This window comes from Eleutherodactylus coqui, chromosome 13 (assembly GCF_035609145.1).
Source record: "Eleutherodactylus coqui strain aEleCoq1 chromosome 13, aEleCoq1.hap1, whole genome shotgun sequence".
Classification (NCBI taxonomy): Eukaryota; Metazoa; Chordata; class Amphibia; order Anura; family Eleutherodactylidae; genus Eleutherodactylus; species Eleutherodactylus coqui.
Genome location: NC_089849.1, coordinates 42,112,679 through 42,131,547, shown reverse-complemented (window position 1 = coordinate 42,131,547; position 18,869 = coordinate 42,112,679). Strand labels below are relative to the sequence as shown.

Genomic DNA, 18,869 nt, shown 5'->3' with positions numbered 1-18,869 from the left:
TCCACAATGAAACATTCCGCAGCAAATTCCATAGCATTTCCGCATCCCACGCAGAGTCAAAATCCGCACCATCATTTCGGATTTTGGCTTAGAATCAGCTGCGCATCCACAGCTGATTTCAGAAGATACTGCGCTCCCCCTCACCTCCGAAGTCGTGTCGCTCTTGGCGCTTCCTTCCCTGGGCACCTTACAGACTCTAGTGAGTGCAGCACTGTTGGTCACCCGCATTTCCTAATCAGCCACACTGCACTCTTGAGAGACTGCTGGGTGCCCGGTGACAGAAGAGCCTCGAATTCCATGAAGTATCCATTAGAAAAGTACAATGCCTGAGAAAACAACAAACAGCCTGATATATGGGAACAAGACCTTAGAAGATGATAAGTGTATATTGTTACATACAGGCTGGCATTGTCTATGGGGGCACTCCAGCTATAATTATACAGATTAGGACTTAGGTATAAAAATCATTTGCACTGCATCTAAAATCTCCTGGAAAGCAATTCTTAAAGAAAAAAAATTAATAAAAAAACATTAAATAATTCAACAATATATCAAGAAATCGAACACAAAGCCAGCAGGGTTATCATTTAAATGCTCAGGTGAAACTTATTAAACTGAGTATGTCATTTTATTAGGGGAATACAACCTAATCACTAATATATGCTTCCAGATGTGGAACTTTATGCCATTAGGGATGGTTCATGTATGTTGTATGTATAATGACCAGTGGGCCAGATATGGGAATATTACTAATAACTGCCCTGTGGTATGCAGTGCTGTATTAGGAGTGCTCATTGATATTATACAATAATGACTAATAAGTGGGAATGATGTACCAGTGCAGACTATTATTGTACAGAAGTATATTAGTACAGGCCAGTGATCTATGATGTTTTATATGGAGATTAGATCTGTATTCACTATTGTTGGCACTTCTGTGATTATTTATTTTTTAATTTTGTCCTGTAAATCATTTTTAGGTATGTGCTTTATTCTGCAAAATGTGAAAAACATTCTCTCAGAATGTCACAACCCCTCCCCCCTTCATAGAATGCAAATATATCCCAAATTATCTTCTCAATATATGGATCTATAGATAATGTACTTTCCTCTAATGTTTGATATAAAAAGAATATCTAATCTATCTGTATGTCCTATCTATCTATTTGTCTATCTATCACCTATCCCTCCCTCTCCCTCCCTTTATCTATCTATCTATCTATCTATCTATCCATCTATCCCTCCCTCTCCCTTTATCTATTTATCTATCCATCTATCCCTCCCTCTCCCTCCCTTTATCTATCTATCTATCTATCTATCCATCTATCCCTCCTTCTCCCTCCCTTTATCTATTTATCTATCCATCTATCCCTCCCTCTCCCTTTATCTATCTATCTATCTATCTATCTATCTAGCTATCTATCTAGCTATCTATCTATCCATCTATCCCTCCTTCTCCCTCCCTTTATCTATTTATCTATCCATCTATCCCTCCCCCTCCCTTTATCTATCCATCTATCCCTCCCTTTATCTATCTATCTATCTCCTATCTATCTATCATCAGTATATCTGCTATCTGTCTTTCTCTCTATCTCATATCTATTCCATAGTTATCTTTCTATCTAATGTCACATCTGTCTCTTACTTGTCTAGTATCTAACTCTCATGTCTGTCCATAGTCTGTCTATCTATCTCATATCTATCTATCTAATTAATTGGCTCTAATAATGTTACTGTTTGCTTAGTTATGTGGTGTACATTTGCAACTGCTTATTTGCCTTTTTTTAAACTTTTTTCTTGCTAGTTGTGGTATTTCTCATATAACTAGTAACCCTCCGATGTGTTGGTCCTCACTATCTTACACTATACATGAATGCAAATGCAATAATTTACTGCTCCTACGTCCTCACCCCTTGACCCATTCAGTTCTCTCCTCTAGAGATTCTCTTTCCCTTCCATTCATTTCATACATCTCTCTATTAAAACATCTCGTCTCTCTGCCTCTATGCCCCCTCCTCTACTTGGCATAGGAATCTGGTGACAGGAAGTTAGATGTTCTACGAGAGCTCTGCCAGGCTGGATGTACAGGGCTCAGTGTGTGCCAGGGTACCAGGCTCCGCATGTGAGGGTACCAGGAATGTGATATGGCTGGTGCCAGCAGTCCTGGCAACTCAGTTTAGTGAGTGGCATTCTAAATGCAACTGTACCTTGATGTTAACTCCTTACATATGAGTCTCGTCATAGAATTTTCCCTCTACATATTAATATCTGCATCTAGCCTCAAAAATCACTATAATATCACACTGTACTGTGTATTATATTTGTGATAGTCCGATTACGTTACTACAAGGTTTGCATTGACTTCCATACATAGCAGTACTACTCTAAACATCATACCCCTATATGTCATTTACTGACCTGTAGGAGCTTTCTGTGTGGCCAGTCCCTACTCTGCAGCTTTGGAGCAGGGGTTTGGGTTGCACATAGGTAGGTGATGGGCTCCATGTTACAGCCTCATTTTCATCCCTTTTATGAGATCTGCAATTCTGGCAAAAATCTGTCTTTAATTTAGCTTCCCATATAAAAAATCTCAGTGTGTGATAATGAGCAGATGTCATGGAATTTAAACTGTAATCCCCTCTCCTCCCTGATCTTCCCCTCTGCACTCAGACTGGGCACTGCAGAGAGGTGCCATAAAAGGGGATTATTTACACCAGCACAATCACTCTGAGAGTATATAGCCTTATATAGCTATATACACACCTCCATACATGTACACCTAGATCCATAGGACAGCAATCTGCACAGAAATAATAACATAATCATACTCACACTATACATCTATATCTGCATACTGTACATATATACTCCCATTATACATCTATGGCCACATACTGTACATATATACTCCCACGATACATCTGTAGCCATATACTATACATATATACTTATATAATACATCTATAGCCACATACAAAATACATATGTACTTACAAGATAAGATGTAAATATACTCACACTGAACATGTATAGTACATACTCACTTTTACACTTTATGCAGTCACATACTGTACAATTATACACATGCTGCACATAAGCTACTTAATATATATATATATATATATATATATATATATATATGCACACATTGTACATTTATAGTCACACACTGTGTATATATAGTCACATACCGTGCAGATATTTTAAGTTAACACGTATCACTCCTTATCACTCCTTGTATATATATAAATATACATATATTTAGTGTGTGTGTGAGTGAGTATGCATATATAGTACGTGGCCATCGTTGTATAGTGTGAGTATATATATAATTACACCCAAACATACTTCTTCTATACATATATATTCACACACTGTACAAATATAGTCACAAGCAGTCACAGTATAGTAATAGTATAGTAATAGTATAGTCAGTAAATACTATATACTCACGCTGTTCATAGTTACATAAAGGAACAATATTCCCATATACTCGTATATACGCACACATAAATAAATGTGACACAATATATAGTACTGAATAATCATACACTGTAGATATAAAGCCATTTAGTTATATCGATAATTCCATCCACTCAGAGAAATCCATCAATACACCGATAAATCATTATATTTTTTGCAAAATCTGCTTCTTTCACAAGTTATCGCATTTATGTACAGTATTTAGATTGGTGTAACATTAGCTACCCCTTCACCCTAACAATGTTACAAAGTGCAGTCATAGATATTTTACATAGAAATAATGCAGAAAAAAATTAACCCTTGCCTTACACCGAGAGGAAACAGACATGAAAACTGTACTGAAAAACATTCTGTACTGTATGTTACTAATGCCGAATGGAAATAATAATAATTAGAATAATAATAATAATTAGAATAATAATAATAATAGTTATAATAATAATAACAATTAGAATAGTAATACAATATAATAACAAATTATTACTGTGTGTATTTATTCTCTCTCCCTCAGAATGAATAGTCCTGAGCTCTGGCCATAAAAGACTCAAGTAGAAGCGAACAAATAAAATTAATTGAAAGGTTTTCTTTCCCGTAAAATAAAACTTATATAAACATATCTATCTATTTTTTTTTAATTTTCCTCATCTGCCGATCTCAATTTTTCAATTTGATTTATTTTTTTTAAACTTTGTCCCCATTCCTTCTGCAATAAAATATAATAATGAATACAATAAATGCCTGCGAAATCAAATACAAACAATAGCAAGTCTCTATTATAATAAAAAACTCCATAATAATCATTCTGCATTAATAATAATTATATATTTGTAGAATTTTCTACCATTCTTTCCCTCATTCGCATTACTATATTTCTCTTTGGTTTATATACACAAATATATGAGAGGTAGGTGCACAGATGTCTAAAGTGCTTAGTAGGATCCAAGCTCCTCCTAGCAGTGCCCCTTGGCATGCACTTGGCATCGGACACAGCCTGGCATATTCCTCTGATGGGAGGCCCCTGTATACAGAATAGCTGAGTGCATGATGTGCTGTCTATTGCACAGATCTTGGAGAATAAGTATCCGTCCATGGACTATTATTCCATGTTACATCCGTGGATTACACATTATCATCTGTTGCATTCAAAGAACAGCCTAGTGGATGTAAGGAATACGGAATACCACCTGTGCCTTATGCACTATATATAAGGGAATGCCCTATAGTAAATGACATTGTATATGATGGATTCCTAGTCAGGTCACTCAAGTAATTTTTTTAGCTCCTGATGTATTTCAGTATTTAATATACTTCACATTGCTGTTTGGGTGCAAATCTAGATATTTGGAAATATAGCGATTTGCAGAATTCATACATGGGAGAAAGAGGTTTACTGTGAAAATGTGTATCTTGTGGAAAGATTATTGGAAATAAAAGTCAACCTGAAGTTTGCACAAATAGATACTTATAATCAGATGGATATAGATAGATAGATAGATAGATAGATAGATAGATAGATAGATAGATAGATAGATAGATAGATAGATAGATAGATAGATAGATAGATAGATAGATGTTTCGTGCTGCATATATCGCAGTCTTGCAAAACTGTGTTTTGTTTATTTGTAATGAGGTATATTACAGCGCATCTGGTTAAGTCAGTGACATATAGAGGCGCAATATGGGCGAGACCTGAAGGGGTTAATACACTAAAGAAACAAATGTTGGCTTATTTGAGAAGACCCCCACCCCCCTGAGGGATCCAACAATGTCTAACTTCAGTCTCCTGTACCCACAGGGGCTACATATGTCCTCTCTCCTTCTGCCAAGTTCTGTGATCATTTCCAAGTTCCTCTTCTCTCCGCCTGTCTTACCCCCTCTCCTTCTCTCCTTCTTCTACAGCTCCTCTTTGTCTGTGAATGACATGTCCCACCTTTCATCCCAGAGAAGGATCATGATAGCTTTGTAGTAGATGACCCCCATTCCCGTTACCTGATCAGTAAATTGATTAGTATAAAAGTGGTGCTTACTTTCTCTTTCTTACTTTATCTATCTATCTATCTATCTATCTATCTATCTATCTATCTATCTATCTATCTATCTACCTATCTATCTATGCTTTTGCTATCTCTCTATATACATCTATATATCTATCAATTACCAATACATCTATGAATAGTTATATATAAGTATTCGTGATGTAATCTTATTTAGATTATTTGAGAAATTTCTTGTATAAAACTCGTCTCTGCACTCCCAATTACACACGATCTGTTTTCCTGTATTACTAGAAAGCTAAGTACAAATATCTCAATAATGCACGTGTACAGGTGTCCGTCTCCCTTTTTGGGGGGTTATATGTGCTTTGTGTAAATGGAATATTCAATGAAGTCATAGAAATTTAACATTTTTCCAATGATCATGTATTCGTCTGCTGCTCTCACAATATGACCGTCCATATAGAGCTCCGCAGGTCCTTTATAATCACGTGTTCTGTTGATCCAGAATAAGCGCAGCAAATAATCGCCCTACCAGTGCTGCTCCTCCTCACATGCAGCGATCTCTATAGCAAATCGTACATGTTCTATTATCGCTGTTACTTGTATTAGATCCTCATACCTATGCAAACAATTAAATATTACTCTCAGGGGACTTTGCGAAGTATCTCAATGGAACTTATGTGCTTGTAACCCCTTTAAAACCCCCACACTAATAGGCTTTATTATAACATTAGATACGTTTCATACGTAATTGGTGTGCCACATGTCACACTCCAATATGTATTTGGGATTGTAAGAATGTGAGACCAGTTCACACACACACACACACACACACACACACACACACACACACATATATATATATATATAATATTCTTGCAATCGATCTTACATTCTCACGTCCCGACAAAATCCCCAAGGTATATAGACAAATGTTGCTTTCTTCAGACCCCATTATGTATTTGTTAGCTGGGCTTTTGTGGTTTTCCACAGGGCTGCAGATTACCCTCACATCAATGCGGCACACGACCTCCTATATTTGTATGGTAGATTTGAAGTAGCGCAGACGTGGATCACCAATAATTATACATTAAAAGCACAGTGTATATGTTTGTGCATGTTTCTGTTGGTTGGTAGACGTAAGATAAAATGGCTGGGGGGACGACATATTTTTTGGATTTCCCATCGAAGTAAAGAAAAGTACTCTCAGCCATGCCACAGCTAAATGGAGATGAGATGGACTTTCTGTTTCCATCCTCCTTTCTTGTGGAATTTCAGCACCAGCACTGCGGACAGCTCCAGTGGGCATTCCTGCTGCTGCTGGGAACAGCTGTTCAGAGTGTTCCAGGACCCTTCATCACAAAGGCGGACATTGACCTCCAGAACCCATAGTGACCCCTTATCTGGCTATCAAAGTCTTCCCATGTAAAGGTAAAAAAATCTTCCGACCCCTCCCCCATCCCACATCCAGCCTTAGGGAACTGTCATTCTTAATGTCTGAATCATCCTGGAAAACAGAAGAGTTTCCATTTTATTTCTCCTCATTGTTTTCCACCAAGCCTGGCATCATAAACCAAATGTGACATTTATTTTGTGTTTAGCTGTGTATTTACTGGGGCTTCATTATGCCCACCCAAGTCCTCCCAGTGCCCATCTGCACCTTGTGAGCTCTATTTGTCGTTTATTGCTTACAGCCCTGAGGAACAGCTATTTTGTTTATCCCATGACACCCAGCAAATATGACAAATGTTCAATATTTATTAATTGCCCTCTATAAAGCCTTTTAATTACAAGTTAAACCGTGCACAGGAGACTTCCAGATGTCTCTCCAGGAAATACTGTGGGGCTGAAGATTCCTCCATCCCGAAGTGGTGGAGCACTAAACTTTGGAGCTAGAGTGCCAACACACACGTACATATATAAACTGGAGTGCAATATATATATATATATATATATATATATATATATATATATATATATATATATATATATAGCACAACGTGTTGACACTCCAAACTTTAGTATATATGTATACAGCATGATTTTGTATTTCATTTCTATTGCATATATTTTGTATAAATACTATATATATTGCACTTATGTATATTTTGTGCATCTGCAAATGAAGATTCCCATCACATTTTCTGTTTTTAATATTTATTGATCTGAATTAAAATGGACACATACACAACACTTCTTGTGCCCCACGCACTAATTTACCATTTTTTTTGTTCTCTACAAGCTTAAGAATTGTCAACATTTACCAGACATATGAAGAAAAGAAATCAAGTTAAAAAAAAAACTAAAAAAAAATGCAAAAACATCTGGTTAAAATAAATGCATAAAACAAAATAGTAAGAAGAACACAAAAAATCCTGCTCTTAATAAATAAATCCAAATTTGTATTAATACAAGAAATAAAATAAATAATACAGCGAAAATTATATAAAATATGTCAAACCAGTAATTAAATAAATTGCATAATATATAAATAGATAAATAATAAAAATATATCATAAATAAAATTTCACATACAGATACAGAGAAAGAAAATGGAAATGTATTGCCATATAAATCCCTTACATGTAATACTCAGAGCATGGCATGACACCCCTGGTGACATAATAAAATAAACACATACAATTATAGTATAGTAAAGAAATCAGAAACGCAGGGTAAAAGTGAAAACCTTATATTTTGCATATTTTTTAAACTTTTTTTTTGTCTCTTTCTCTTTCCCATGCAAAACATCACAGAGTATTTTCTGCATGTATAAAACCTTCCCTTCCGATCATCAGATATTATATGACACACAGGAGCAGAAAAGAACATTTAGTGATGAACACAACAACAATAACAACAAGTTTTTTTTTTGTTTATGCAGGAGACTGAAATGCAGGTCACGTGTCCTTTTAACCTTTTCACTGCCGGAGGAGACTGCAGGGCTCGTCTTCCTACGCCCCTCAGGCCATATCGAAATTGAAAAGAAATTGCACATTAGACGTGTTTGCTTGGTCCCCTTTTAAAATAAACTATATATAAATTACATTTTTTTATATTTTGCATAGATTCTCCATTTTGTGTGTTCTATTCCATCCTAGGGTTGCATTTTATTGCTTTGACAAAAATCTTTTGCAATTGAATTTCAATTTTACTTATTAATTTTTTCATTTACTTTTGTAGTAGGCAAGAAAAGTAAGAAAATCTGACATTGAAGTGCATGGACAGACAGATAGACAGATAGATAGATAGATAGATAGATAGATAGATAGATAGATAGATAGATAGATAGATAGATAGATAGATAGATAGATATGAGATAGATAGATAGATATGGCATAATTAGTAATGAAATAGATATGACATAGATAGATAGATAGATAGATAGATAGATAGATAGATAGATAGATAGATAGATAGATAGATAGATAGATAGATAGATAGATAGATATGGTATAATTAGTAATGAAATAGATATGATATAGATAGATATGAGAGGGATAGATAGATAGATAGAGAGATAGATAGATAGATTTGCCCAAGTTGATTTTCTTAAACATCACTTTTCTTTACAATACCACATGAAATAGGAAAGTTCTGCTTCTCTATGGTATATTGCACCTAGGGGGATTACCCCTATGATCAAGACACATGGTCAGGTTGATCATATGTACAGATAGCAATATATTGTAATACCTTTAGCAGAGGGGACAAGTTTACAGTTATTATACAGAAACAAGTGCCTAAACCCAGTATAAGTTATATGTGCAAACATGATGTAGCTGCAGAATATGTACATGTGAATGGAAAGATGTGGGGGATGGGGGGTGCAGTGATGCCTCACATAGTGTAGGATGATCCTATGCAGACAATGATGGAACATCAAACACATGATGTTTGTAATGGAACTATGGTTGGCCAGACGGTAGATGAACACAACAGAACTCTTGATTGTGCAGTAGTAGTTACAACCAACGCAACTGTATGTAGTGCATCAGGGCCACCTTGCAAAACACAACTGTTGGGTGGCAAAGGTTACCCAACTGCAAGCAAGGTTTCAAAATACAAGTGAAATGCAGGACAGAAGGTTGACCATACTAAAGAAGTGTCTGCACCAGTAGTTGGCCACCAGGCCATGTTCTTCTCCATTGGTCCCTTCAATATTCCCATATTTCTTGGCACAATTGCACAGGTGGAGAAATGTTGGGTGGCTCAGTTATGGAAAAACGCATTGAGTTCCTCATACATGGGGGCCCTATCATGGTGGACGTGCATATCATAAGGCAACAGGTTCTCAGAGTGGACTCCACTTCGCATCCCAGAAGATCCAAAGAGCAAGCTGTGCCCAGAAGGCCTGGAGGATGGGAGGGCAGAATAGTGCATAGAGTAGTAATTTTTATCTTGGTCAGGGGATGTGTCCTGTTTGACGGAGAAGTTGCCATTAATGCACAGTGGTGGACTTAAGGGGGCGTCATACTCAGAGCTATTGTAGTCCGGAGACGTGTTACCATACAGTGACTCATAGGTGGCACAGTAGCCATGGCTTCTCAGAGGATGAGCATTGGCCATGGTGCTAGACTGACATTGGGAGCCTGAGATCCTGGAGCACTGATAAGTATAAGGATGCACGGCAAAGGAAGAATTTGGGCCATGGTACCTCCCAGCTTCTTGACCTTGCTCAGTCAGGAAATTCCTGGAGTTAAGCTGCAAGCAGCCAGCCACCAGATTGGTTGTTGGTTGGGAGAGGCCCTTGCACAAGGTTTGCACATATGATACTAAATCAGGCCTCTTTCCAGACCTAAGAATCTCAGAGAGGGCCCATATGTAGTTCTTAGCTAGCCTGAGCGTCTCAATCTTGGACAACTTTTGGGTCTTGGAGTAGCAGGGCACCACCTTCCTGAGGTTGTCCAGGGCTGAATTGAGGTCATGCATGCGGTTTCTCTCCCTGGCATTGGCTTTTTGTCTTCTCACCTTGGACCTCTCCATTCTGGCCTTAGTCATTTTCCTCTTTTTGGGGCCACGTTTCTTGGGCCTTTCTCCTTCAGCTTCCTCTGTTCCTTCCTCCTCCTCTTCTTCTTCCTCATCTTCCCCAATAATATCCCCATCGTCCTTGCTCTCACTCAGAGAACCCTCAGTGTGAACTTCCTGCAGGCTTTTCTCACTGCTTTCGTCCTTGTCGCTCTCATCATCATCATCATCACAGTCATCAGGCCAGGAGGCAAATTTCTGGACCTCAGGAATAAGACTGGTCTCGCTGAACAGCCTGGTCAACATGATGGCTGGGGACAGAAGAAAGGATAAGTCAACACATCTGGGGATTGCAAGAGCCAAGAGTAATATAATTTATAACAATTAACCCAACACTAACATTATAACATATAATGCACAATAATAAACTGATGCTAATAAAATGTTGCACATTCATACAATGATGACATTAAAAGCCCCCAGATCCTTGTCAAGTTATTTTGACATTGGGGCAACATGGGTGACAATAGAATGCACATAAAACAGTGTGCTGAGCAAGATTAGTATAAGGGATGTGCAAATATCTAAGGTATAGAAAGCATATACAGCAGATATAGAAATATCTATCTATATCTAGTCTCTCATATTCATAATTCTCCTTCCTTCCTTCCTTCCTTCCTTCCTTCCTTCCTTCCTTCCTTCCTCTATCTATCTATCTATCTATCTATCCATCCATCCATCCATCCATCCATCCATTGACGCATCTAGTATAAGCCTAACATATGGCTCTATGTACCTATATGTACTTATAGGAACCATTATGTTACAATGTTAATAATTAACATTATACTATATAAATAGCAATTAGTATTTATATTAAAAAATACTAGAGATAGTATATAATATTTAGGATGTTATAATCATATTATTTCCATGTGATATTATTGGGATTATAAATATTAATATATAAGGGAACATGCTATACAGGTGTAGAGTTGTCCACCTATGTTTAACCCTACACAATGACTTGAGCCCAGGAACCTCAGTGTATCAATCGACCCTGAACCCTGAAATTCAAATTGCACATAATTTGCTGTAAGACAAGGAAAAGATCCAATGTCTTAGGCAATTGTAAGTTAATATCATAATATATATTTCCTTATGCCTATTGCAGCCCCCACTCCAACAAAAACCAGGCGATCTTTCCCGGGCATGATTAGAATTAATTGGCTTTCAATTTAGCCATCACTGCTGTAAATTAAAGCCTGTCAAATAATGTTGATAGATCCAATTATTATTTCATTATAAGATCCCAATTTCCCTGCCCTCTCCGTTTACATGGGGTATATTTATTCTATTAGATAGGTGGCTCCCTAATCACAATATAGAGGAAATAGGAGGATAAAGTTCACTACTACTCTATAATAAGCTGTGGATCGTGTCCTAGGTGAGGTCATCCGTCAACAAAATTAGATAAAATTCCAAAATATATGTAAAAAAAAAAATCTTATTTTTATTTAGCTTTTATATGTTTTATATAAGTATAAAAAGAATATAAAAACACAATAAATAAATACAATAAGGTAATTTATATAGATTTATAAATACAAATATATATGTGATAAAATATAATTTAGTACTAGTCTTGCATTAATACAAATAAAAAATAAATACACCTTCATTTAGATGAAAATGAAACAAAATAAAAAAACTTAAAATAATACATAATCAGATTAATGTACTACATAAAAAAACTAAATAATCAAATGTCTATGTACAATACAAAAAAACATAAAATAATTAATCAGATTTCTATGTGCAATAGAAAATAGAAAATAAAAAAATAAATAAATAATCAGATTTCTATGTACAACGTAAGAACATAAACAATCATCATCCCGTCCATGTAAACAAACTAAAATAGTAACATTTCTATGTACAACATAATAAGAACAATCATCATCTCGTCCATGTAAAGAAGCTAAAATAGTAATATGATGAATTAAGAATATTCCAGACTTGCATATAGACCTCGAAGAGCTAGCAGGACGGACGGACGGAGGGTGAAGGCATCTAGCAGTCAGTATTGGGGTGACACCCGGCATTGTGTTCTTCTTGCCAATTTCCCTCTCTCATGATTCCCTGAGAAAAATCCACCAGACTTCCGACTATGCAAGAGACAGATTTCCCCAGCCATAGCCCCCTGAGCCCCTACAGAGCCAGGAGGTGCCAGCATGGCTTTAAGGGTTAATCCTAGATGGATGATGATCAGTAAGGTGGTCTCCATCCGTCCCGATGTCTGCTCCACAATAAGGTAGATCGCAAATAAAATAACACGGCTGGGGGATTGTCTCCTTTCTCTCTCCAAGTTGGAGAAGAAGCCTCCTCTGAACCCAACTTACCTCCAGAGCTAGGCGCTGAAGAAATTTATGACATGGTTCAGATCATCTTCTGGGAGTAGAACAGTCTCCTTGAGGTTCTCAAGCTCCTTCAGAGTGCAATCCAAAAGGAGGAGAGGGTGGCATGTCTACCGAGTCATGGTACCAGCTCTGATGCCAGGCCATATGGTTGGCACGTCATCCGCGGGAGCGATCACACGGGAGCCTCTGATTGACGTGCGGTTGGATTGAGGGAGATTTGGGTCCCTGGGGGGGGAGGACTTACCATCTGTCACTCTCCTAAAAAAAAAAGAAAGGAAGAAAGGAAGAAAAAAAGAAAAGAGAGAGGAATAGATTCTCGAAATCTCTCCATCAATGTGAGCTCTGCAAAATGGGGCAGAGGTATTCACACCAAGGAAGGGGGCGACATGCCCACCTAACAGAGGGGGTGAGCCCAAATTACCAGACGAGGAAGAGCTGGGAAGTTATAAATAGCCAATATAAGGGGGCGTGGGGGGCAGGGGGTCACATTAGGGGGCTTTGCCTAATAGGAGTAAAATGAGAGTTAAGAGGAAGAAGCATCAATACCTGATACACAAATGAATGATCCGAATACTATACAGAATATTAATGCATCTGCACCCCGTGTTAAGCAGAGGGCTTTAAGGTAGCATTCTGAAGATGATAAATAGGGGGATAGATAGATAGATAGATAGATAGATAGATAGATAGATAGATAGATAGATAGATAGATAGATAGATAGATAAAAGGATAATGAGACATATATGAGATAGCTAAATAGATATAGAAAAAGACAGATATGAGATAGATAGATAGATAGATAGATAAAAGGATTATGAGATAAATATGAGAGATAGATAAATAGATAGATATGAGAGAGAGACTGATAGATGGAGATGAGAGATATGAAATAGATAGATAGATATGAGAAATATGAAATAGAAAGATAGATAGATAAATGAGAAAGATAGATATATATATATGAGATAGATAGATAGATAGATAGATAGATAGATAGATAGATAAAAGGATAATAATGAGATATGTATGAAATATGAGACAGCTTAATAGATATAGAGATAGCTAGATAATGAGACAGATAGATAGATAGATAATGAGATAGATAGATAGATAGATATGAAAGAGAGATGAATAATTAGATAATGAGATAGATAGATAGATAGATAGATAGATAGATAGATATGAGAGATAGATATGATAAATATGAAACAGATAGATATGAAATAAAGTTAGATATAAGAAATATGAAATAGATAGATCTGAGAGAAAGGTAGATAGATAGATATGAGAGAGAGAAAGATAGATGGAGATGAGAGATATAAAAGGGATAGATATGAGAAATAGATAGATAGATAGATAGATAGATAAAAGGATAATGAGACATGTGGGAGATATGTGATAGCTAAATAGATATAGAAAAAGACAGATATGAGAGAGATAGATAGATAGATAGATAGATATGAGATCACTAGATAGATATGAGAGATAGATAGATAGATAGATAGATAGATAGATAAAAGGATTATGAGATAGATATGAGAGATAGATAGATAGATAGATAGATAAAAGGATTATGGGATAGATATGATAGATAGATAGATAGATAGATAGATAGATATGAGAGATAGACAAATTGATAGATAAAAGGATTATGAGATAGATATGAGAGATATGAGATAAATATGAGGAAGATACATAGATAGAAAGATTGAGATAGACAGATAGATAGATAATGATATAGATAGATATGAAAGAGAGATAAATAATTCGATAATGAGATAGACAGATAGATAGATGGATAGATAGATGATTGATAGATAGATAGATAGATGATTGATAGATAGATAGATAGATAGATAGATGATAGATATGAAAGAAAGATAGATAGATATGAGAGATATGAGATAGGTAAATATGAGGGAGATACATAGACAGACAGAAAGATTGAGATAGATAGATAGATATTGTTTATATATATATATAGTTTGATATTTTCTATAATGTATATATATTGCTATACAACAAATAGAACCTCATAAAGTGACTGGTGACCCCACACATAACCTGATACCTTTTTTATTCGTAATGGGATAAAATTTGATATTATGAAAGTATTTCCAGTAATTTAAGAGGAAATAAAATCTGCATCTGATATTAGTGCCACTCTGCAGGATGTGATCTGGGTCTCAAAAGGTGACCATGTTTATACAGTGGGTATCAGATTATGTTCAGTGAAAGAGTTAATGAATCAGGTGCTGTTTCTCCCAGCTGGCAGGGTGGGTTTGGTCCGCAGACTCCCAATGTGTGATCACCACAAAGAGTGGGAATCTCTGCTGTTCCCCATCACAGAGATGTGTGATAGGTATGAAGAAAGGAGATTTGGAGACTTGCCAAAAATCTGCTACAATAAACCCCCCTCACCCACATCACACACCTCCCCTTCCTCACACATTCACATATATCACTCACACACATACTCATACATACGTACACATGGTAAGTCCCCAATAAACAGACTACCGTGAGCCCATAGAGCTTACACTCTACTCATCGTATATGCCCCTCTAGAACCTGGATAACTCAGATGTATTCATGATAGGTCATCATCAGAAGGTCATCATCAGAAGAACACTCTCATCTGGACAAGAGATGATGGTGAGATCACACTGTCATGGGTAGCAGGGATAAAATACCAACACTATACTCAGATTTAACAGTGATAACTTTATGGCTTTTGTTCTGAGCTCTTTTGGGTAGGAAAAACATGGCATTTGTATGTGCTGATTGTGGAATGTTCTGGATTTTCTGCATTGCTTAAATCGTTTTTTTCGGGAATTTACTATTGATGACCTATCTTTGGAATAGACTATCAATAGTTGATTGGCGGGGATTTCCTCTAATCAGTTAATCCTCAGGCCCGCTGTCAGTGCAGTGCAGCTGGACATCCACACTGGGGGCAGAGCCAGAAGTGTAATAGAAGGCTTCACTCCCATTGACCTCAGTGGGAGTGATGCCTGTTATTATACTTCTGACCCTATAGTGGATGCCTGGCTATGCTGCACTGACAATGGGCTCAAGGATCAGTTGATCGGTAGGGATTCCGAGCAGTGGACCCCTGCTGATCAGTTATTGATGAGGATAGGCCATCAATAGTAAATTCCTGGAATACCCCTTTAATTGTTCCTTAGTAAGGTCTTGTATATTGTATTTAATATTTCACTGGAGGTGGCCTTCATTCATAAAGAGAATGCCAACCATAGCTAGATAAATCCAAAATTTGGAGTTCATTTCATAATACATCATTATAGCTGTTGAAGCTTAATTTTTCTGATACAGAGCTTAAAATCTAGAGTGTGGATTTAGGGATCACAGAAAGAGATTCTGTCTGCTTGCAGCCACCAGTAGAGGGAGCTTACTGCATACAGAGTTATTTCTGGGTTCAATGTATAACAGTGTGCAGTAAGCTCCTGTCACGCAGCGGGTGTGTACCCTCTGTGCCAATGACTGATTTGACTTTGGGCTAATCCTGAGGGCACCACTCTAGTTTTTACTCTTTAACCCATACATGGCGGGATGTGGTCTTAGATGTAGCGGTCCCAGGCCACTACCCCAAGTGTAGTTTCAGTACAGTAACCGCTGACATGAACAGGTCAGAGGCACTATAGTATGGTAACTTAGGGATAGGCAAAAACGTAATCGATACACCCACCGAGGTCATATCATGCGGGGTTCTTACGTAGAGACAGACAGAAGATCAGAGCAGGTGGCAATCGGGCAAAACATCGTCAAACAGTAAGCTGAGGTCAGGACAGAAGAAGACAGCAAAGCTAAGTGAACAGGCACAACGAAGAACCAAGAATCAGGCAGAAATCAGTTGCACCTTTATAGAACCAACAGAACCTATTGCTCAGGCACTCTCCAGTTAGAGATGGTGCCTTAAATCACCAGGGAAGTGTCTGGATTGGATGGGAATGGTAAAGCTGGCTGTGCATGCTGGCCCTTTTAGAGGTAGGGCAGCCACAGGATACCCTAAAGGAGGCCTTGAAAGCAGGAGTGTGTGTGGCGTTTGCTGCAGAGAGGGGACAACAGATGCCAGCAAACATGACTGACAGGTGAGGAGGGTGAGATGTAGCAACGCTGACCATGGCCAGTAGACATTACACTCCCCCTAGTGGTGGCTGCAGGCAGCCAAAATGTTATCACATAACTTTATGGAGATTATTTCGGGCTCTGTTACAGAAATGTGGATCTCTGACTGCTATAAAGATATATAATTCAATTAATCAGCTTAAAGCTTCTAACTACAGATCCAAAATCTGTACCAGTGTCCTTTACCCCTCAGGTCCCATTTATAGTACTGTTGTTTTCTCTTGTAGCCTGTGGACTGCTCTTGCACCATGGCCCAGATGCAACCTCTGTAAACCCAATAGTTATGCGACTAGACTCAGGTCAACATTTGCCACTTACCTCTGCTATGACCAATGTCTCAAGTGTATTCCAAACATATATCATGTAAAATACATACAGTATACTTCCAAAGGTAATTTGACATCTGAGTAAGATTTAAAAGTTGTATTCACTTACATATGTTATACTTAGGCTGGGTTCACACGAGGCGGATTCCCGACGGAAATCTCGCGGTTTGGCCGCAGCGAAAAACCGCGAGGTTGCCATCGGGAGAAGCGCTGCTTCAAAACCCGCCGCACTTAGGGTGCCTACCCACTAGCGTTTTTTTTCCCTGCGAAATTCGCAGCATTTTTTTCTCTGCAGGGGGCTATGGGACTTGTAATGTTAAAATCGCGATCGCGCAAAATCACGATTTACCGCGAAATCGTGATTTTGCGCGATCGCGATTTTAACATTACAAGTCCCATAGACCCCTGCAGAGAAAAAAATGCTGCGAATTTCGCAGGGAAAAAAAACGCTAGTAGGTAGGCACCCTTAGCCGCGGGTTTCGAAACGTCCTGGCCGCTTGCTCTTCCACTGCGGCCAGCGCTCCCATAGAGGAGCGCGCGGCTGCAGCGGAAGAAGAAAAAAATGAACATGCTGCGGCTGGCGAATCCGCGCCGCAGCGCCAGCTTCTGCCGGCTTTGCCGCGGCGGATTTGCTGTCCCGTGTGGACGAGATTTCTGAGAAATCTCATCCACATTGCTGGTTAATCCCGGGATTAGCGACCGCAGGCGGATCTGCCGCGGTGAAATTCCGGACCGAATTCCCGCGGCAAATCCACCCCGTGTGAACCCAGCCATAGTGGGATTTTTTTGGCCCTAATGACATCAGATACTCTCCGTGGCATGCTTTCTAATAACATCTGATACACGTCAGCTGATATTTTCCTCTATGGCCGCCTGCAGACGGGCGAGTCGGATCTGGCGGCGAGAATTCTCGTTGTGGGACCCGACCCCAGTACCTGCAGGGAGGAGCGCGTACTCACCCGTGCCTGGCGGCCCTGGCTCTTTCATGTGCCGGCTGCCAGGCTGCCGGCGCATGCACAGACCGGAGCCGGCGGCCGGGTGAGTGACGTTTCTGTGCGAGGCTCTGCGAGCCCCCCACAGAAATAGGACATGCCGCAGTTTGTTTGCCGCGTGACATTTCGCGCGGCCAAACCGCGGCCGTCTGCATAGGAGTGCGTATTGTAATGCACTCCTATGCAGGCTTTCAGTGGCGGAAATCCCGCGGATAATCCCGCCGCGGGATTTCCGCCCGTGTGCAGGCGGCCTATTTGTCCTGCAAACGTCTGACAATTTCTCCCAAAGAAGTTGGACACTGTTCATATTTCCTGACCTGACATACTAGTTTGTTCCAAAGATATTCAGTAAGGTTCAGGTTGGGACTCTGTGCAGGCCGGTCCAATTGTGGAACATCCATGTCCTCAAACCTGCGTAACACAGTGCTGGATCTGTGACAAGGTGAGTTGTCTTGCTGGAAGTATGGCTAACCATTCCCAAAGTATTGCCACATTGTCAGCAGCACATTATTGTCTAGCATGTCAAAGTATAT

The 18,869-nt window shown here is 38.5% G+C and overlaps 1 protein-coding gene across 3 annotated transcripts; it reads right to left on the bottom strand.

Moving 5' to 3' along the window:
* Nucleotides 1-8,880: 8,880 nt before the first annotated feature.
* NEUROD2 (neuronal differentiation 2) lies at nucleotides 8,881-13,084 on the bottom strand. 3 transcript variants are annotated; one of them, XM_066588116.1, is made up of 2 exons: nucleotides 12,468-12,604; nucleotides 8,881-10,759 (listed from the first exon to the last, which is right to left on the bottom strand). In XM_066588116.1, exon 2 carries the CDS (start codon nucleotides 10,752-10,754, stop codon nucleotides 9,693-9,695), a length of 1,062 nt encoding a protein of 353 aa, XP_066444213.1. In that variant the 5' UTR covers nucleotides 10,755-10,759; nucleotides 12,468-12,604; the 3' UTR covers nucleotides 8,881-9,692. The 3 variants fall into 3 exon arrangements, with proteins under 3 accessions (XP_066444213.1, XP_066444214.1, XP_066444212.1); XM_066588117.1 differs by having other exon boundaries at nucleotides 12,480-12,604; XM_066588115.1 differs by lacking the exon at nucleotides 12,468-12,604 and adding an exon at nucleotides 12,851-13,084 and having other exon boundaries at nucleotides 8,882-10,759.
* Nucleotides 13,085-18,869: the final 5,785 nt, after the last annotated feature.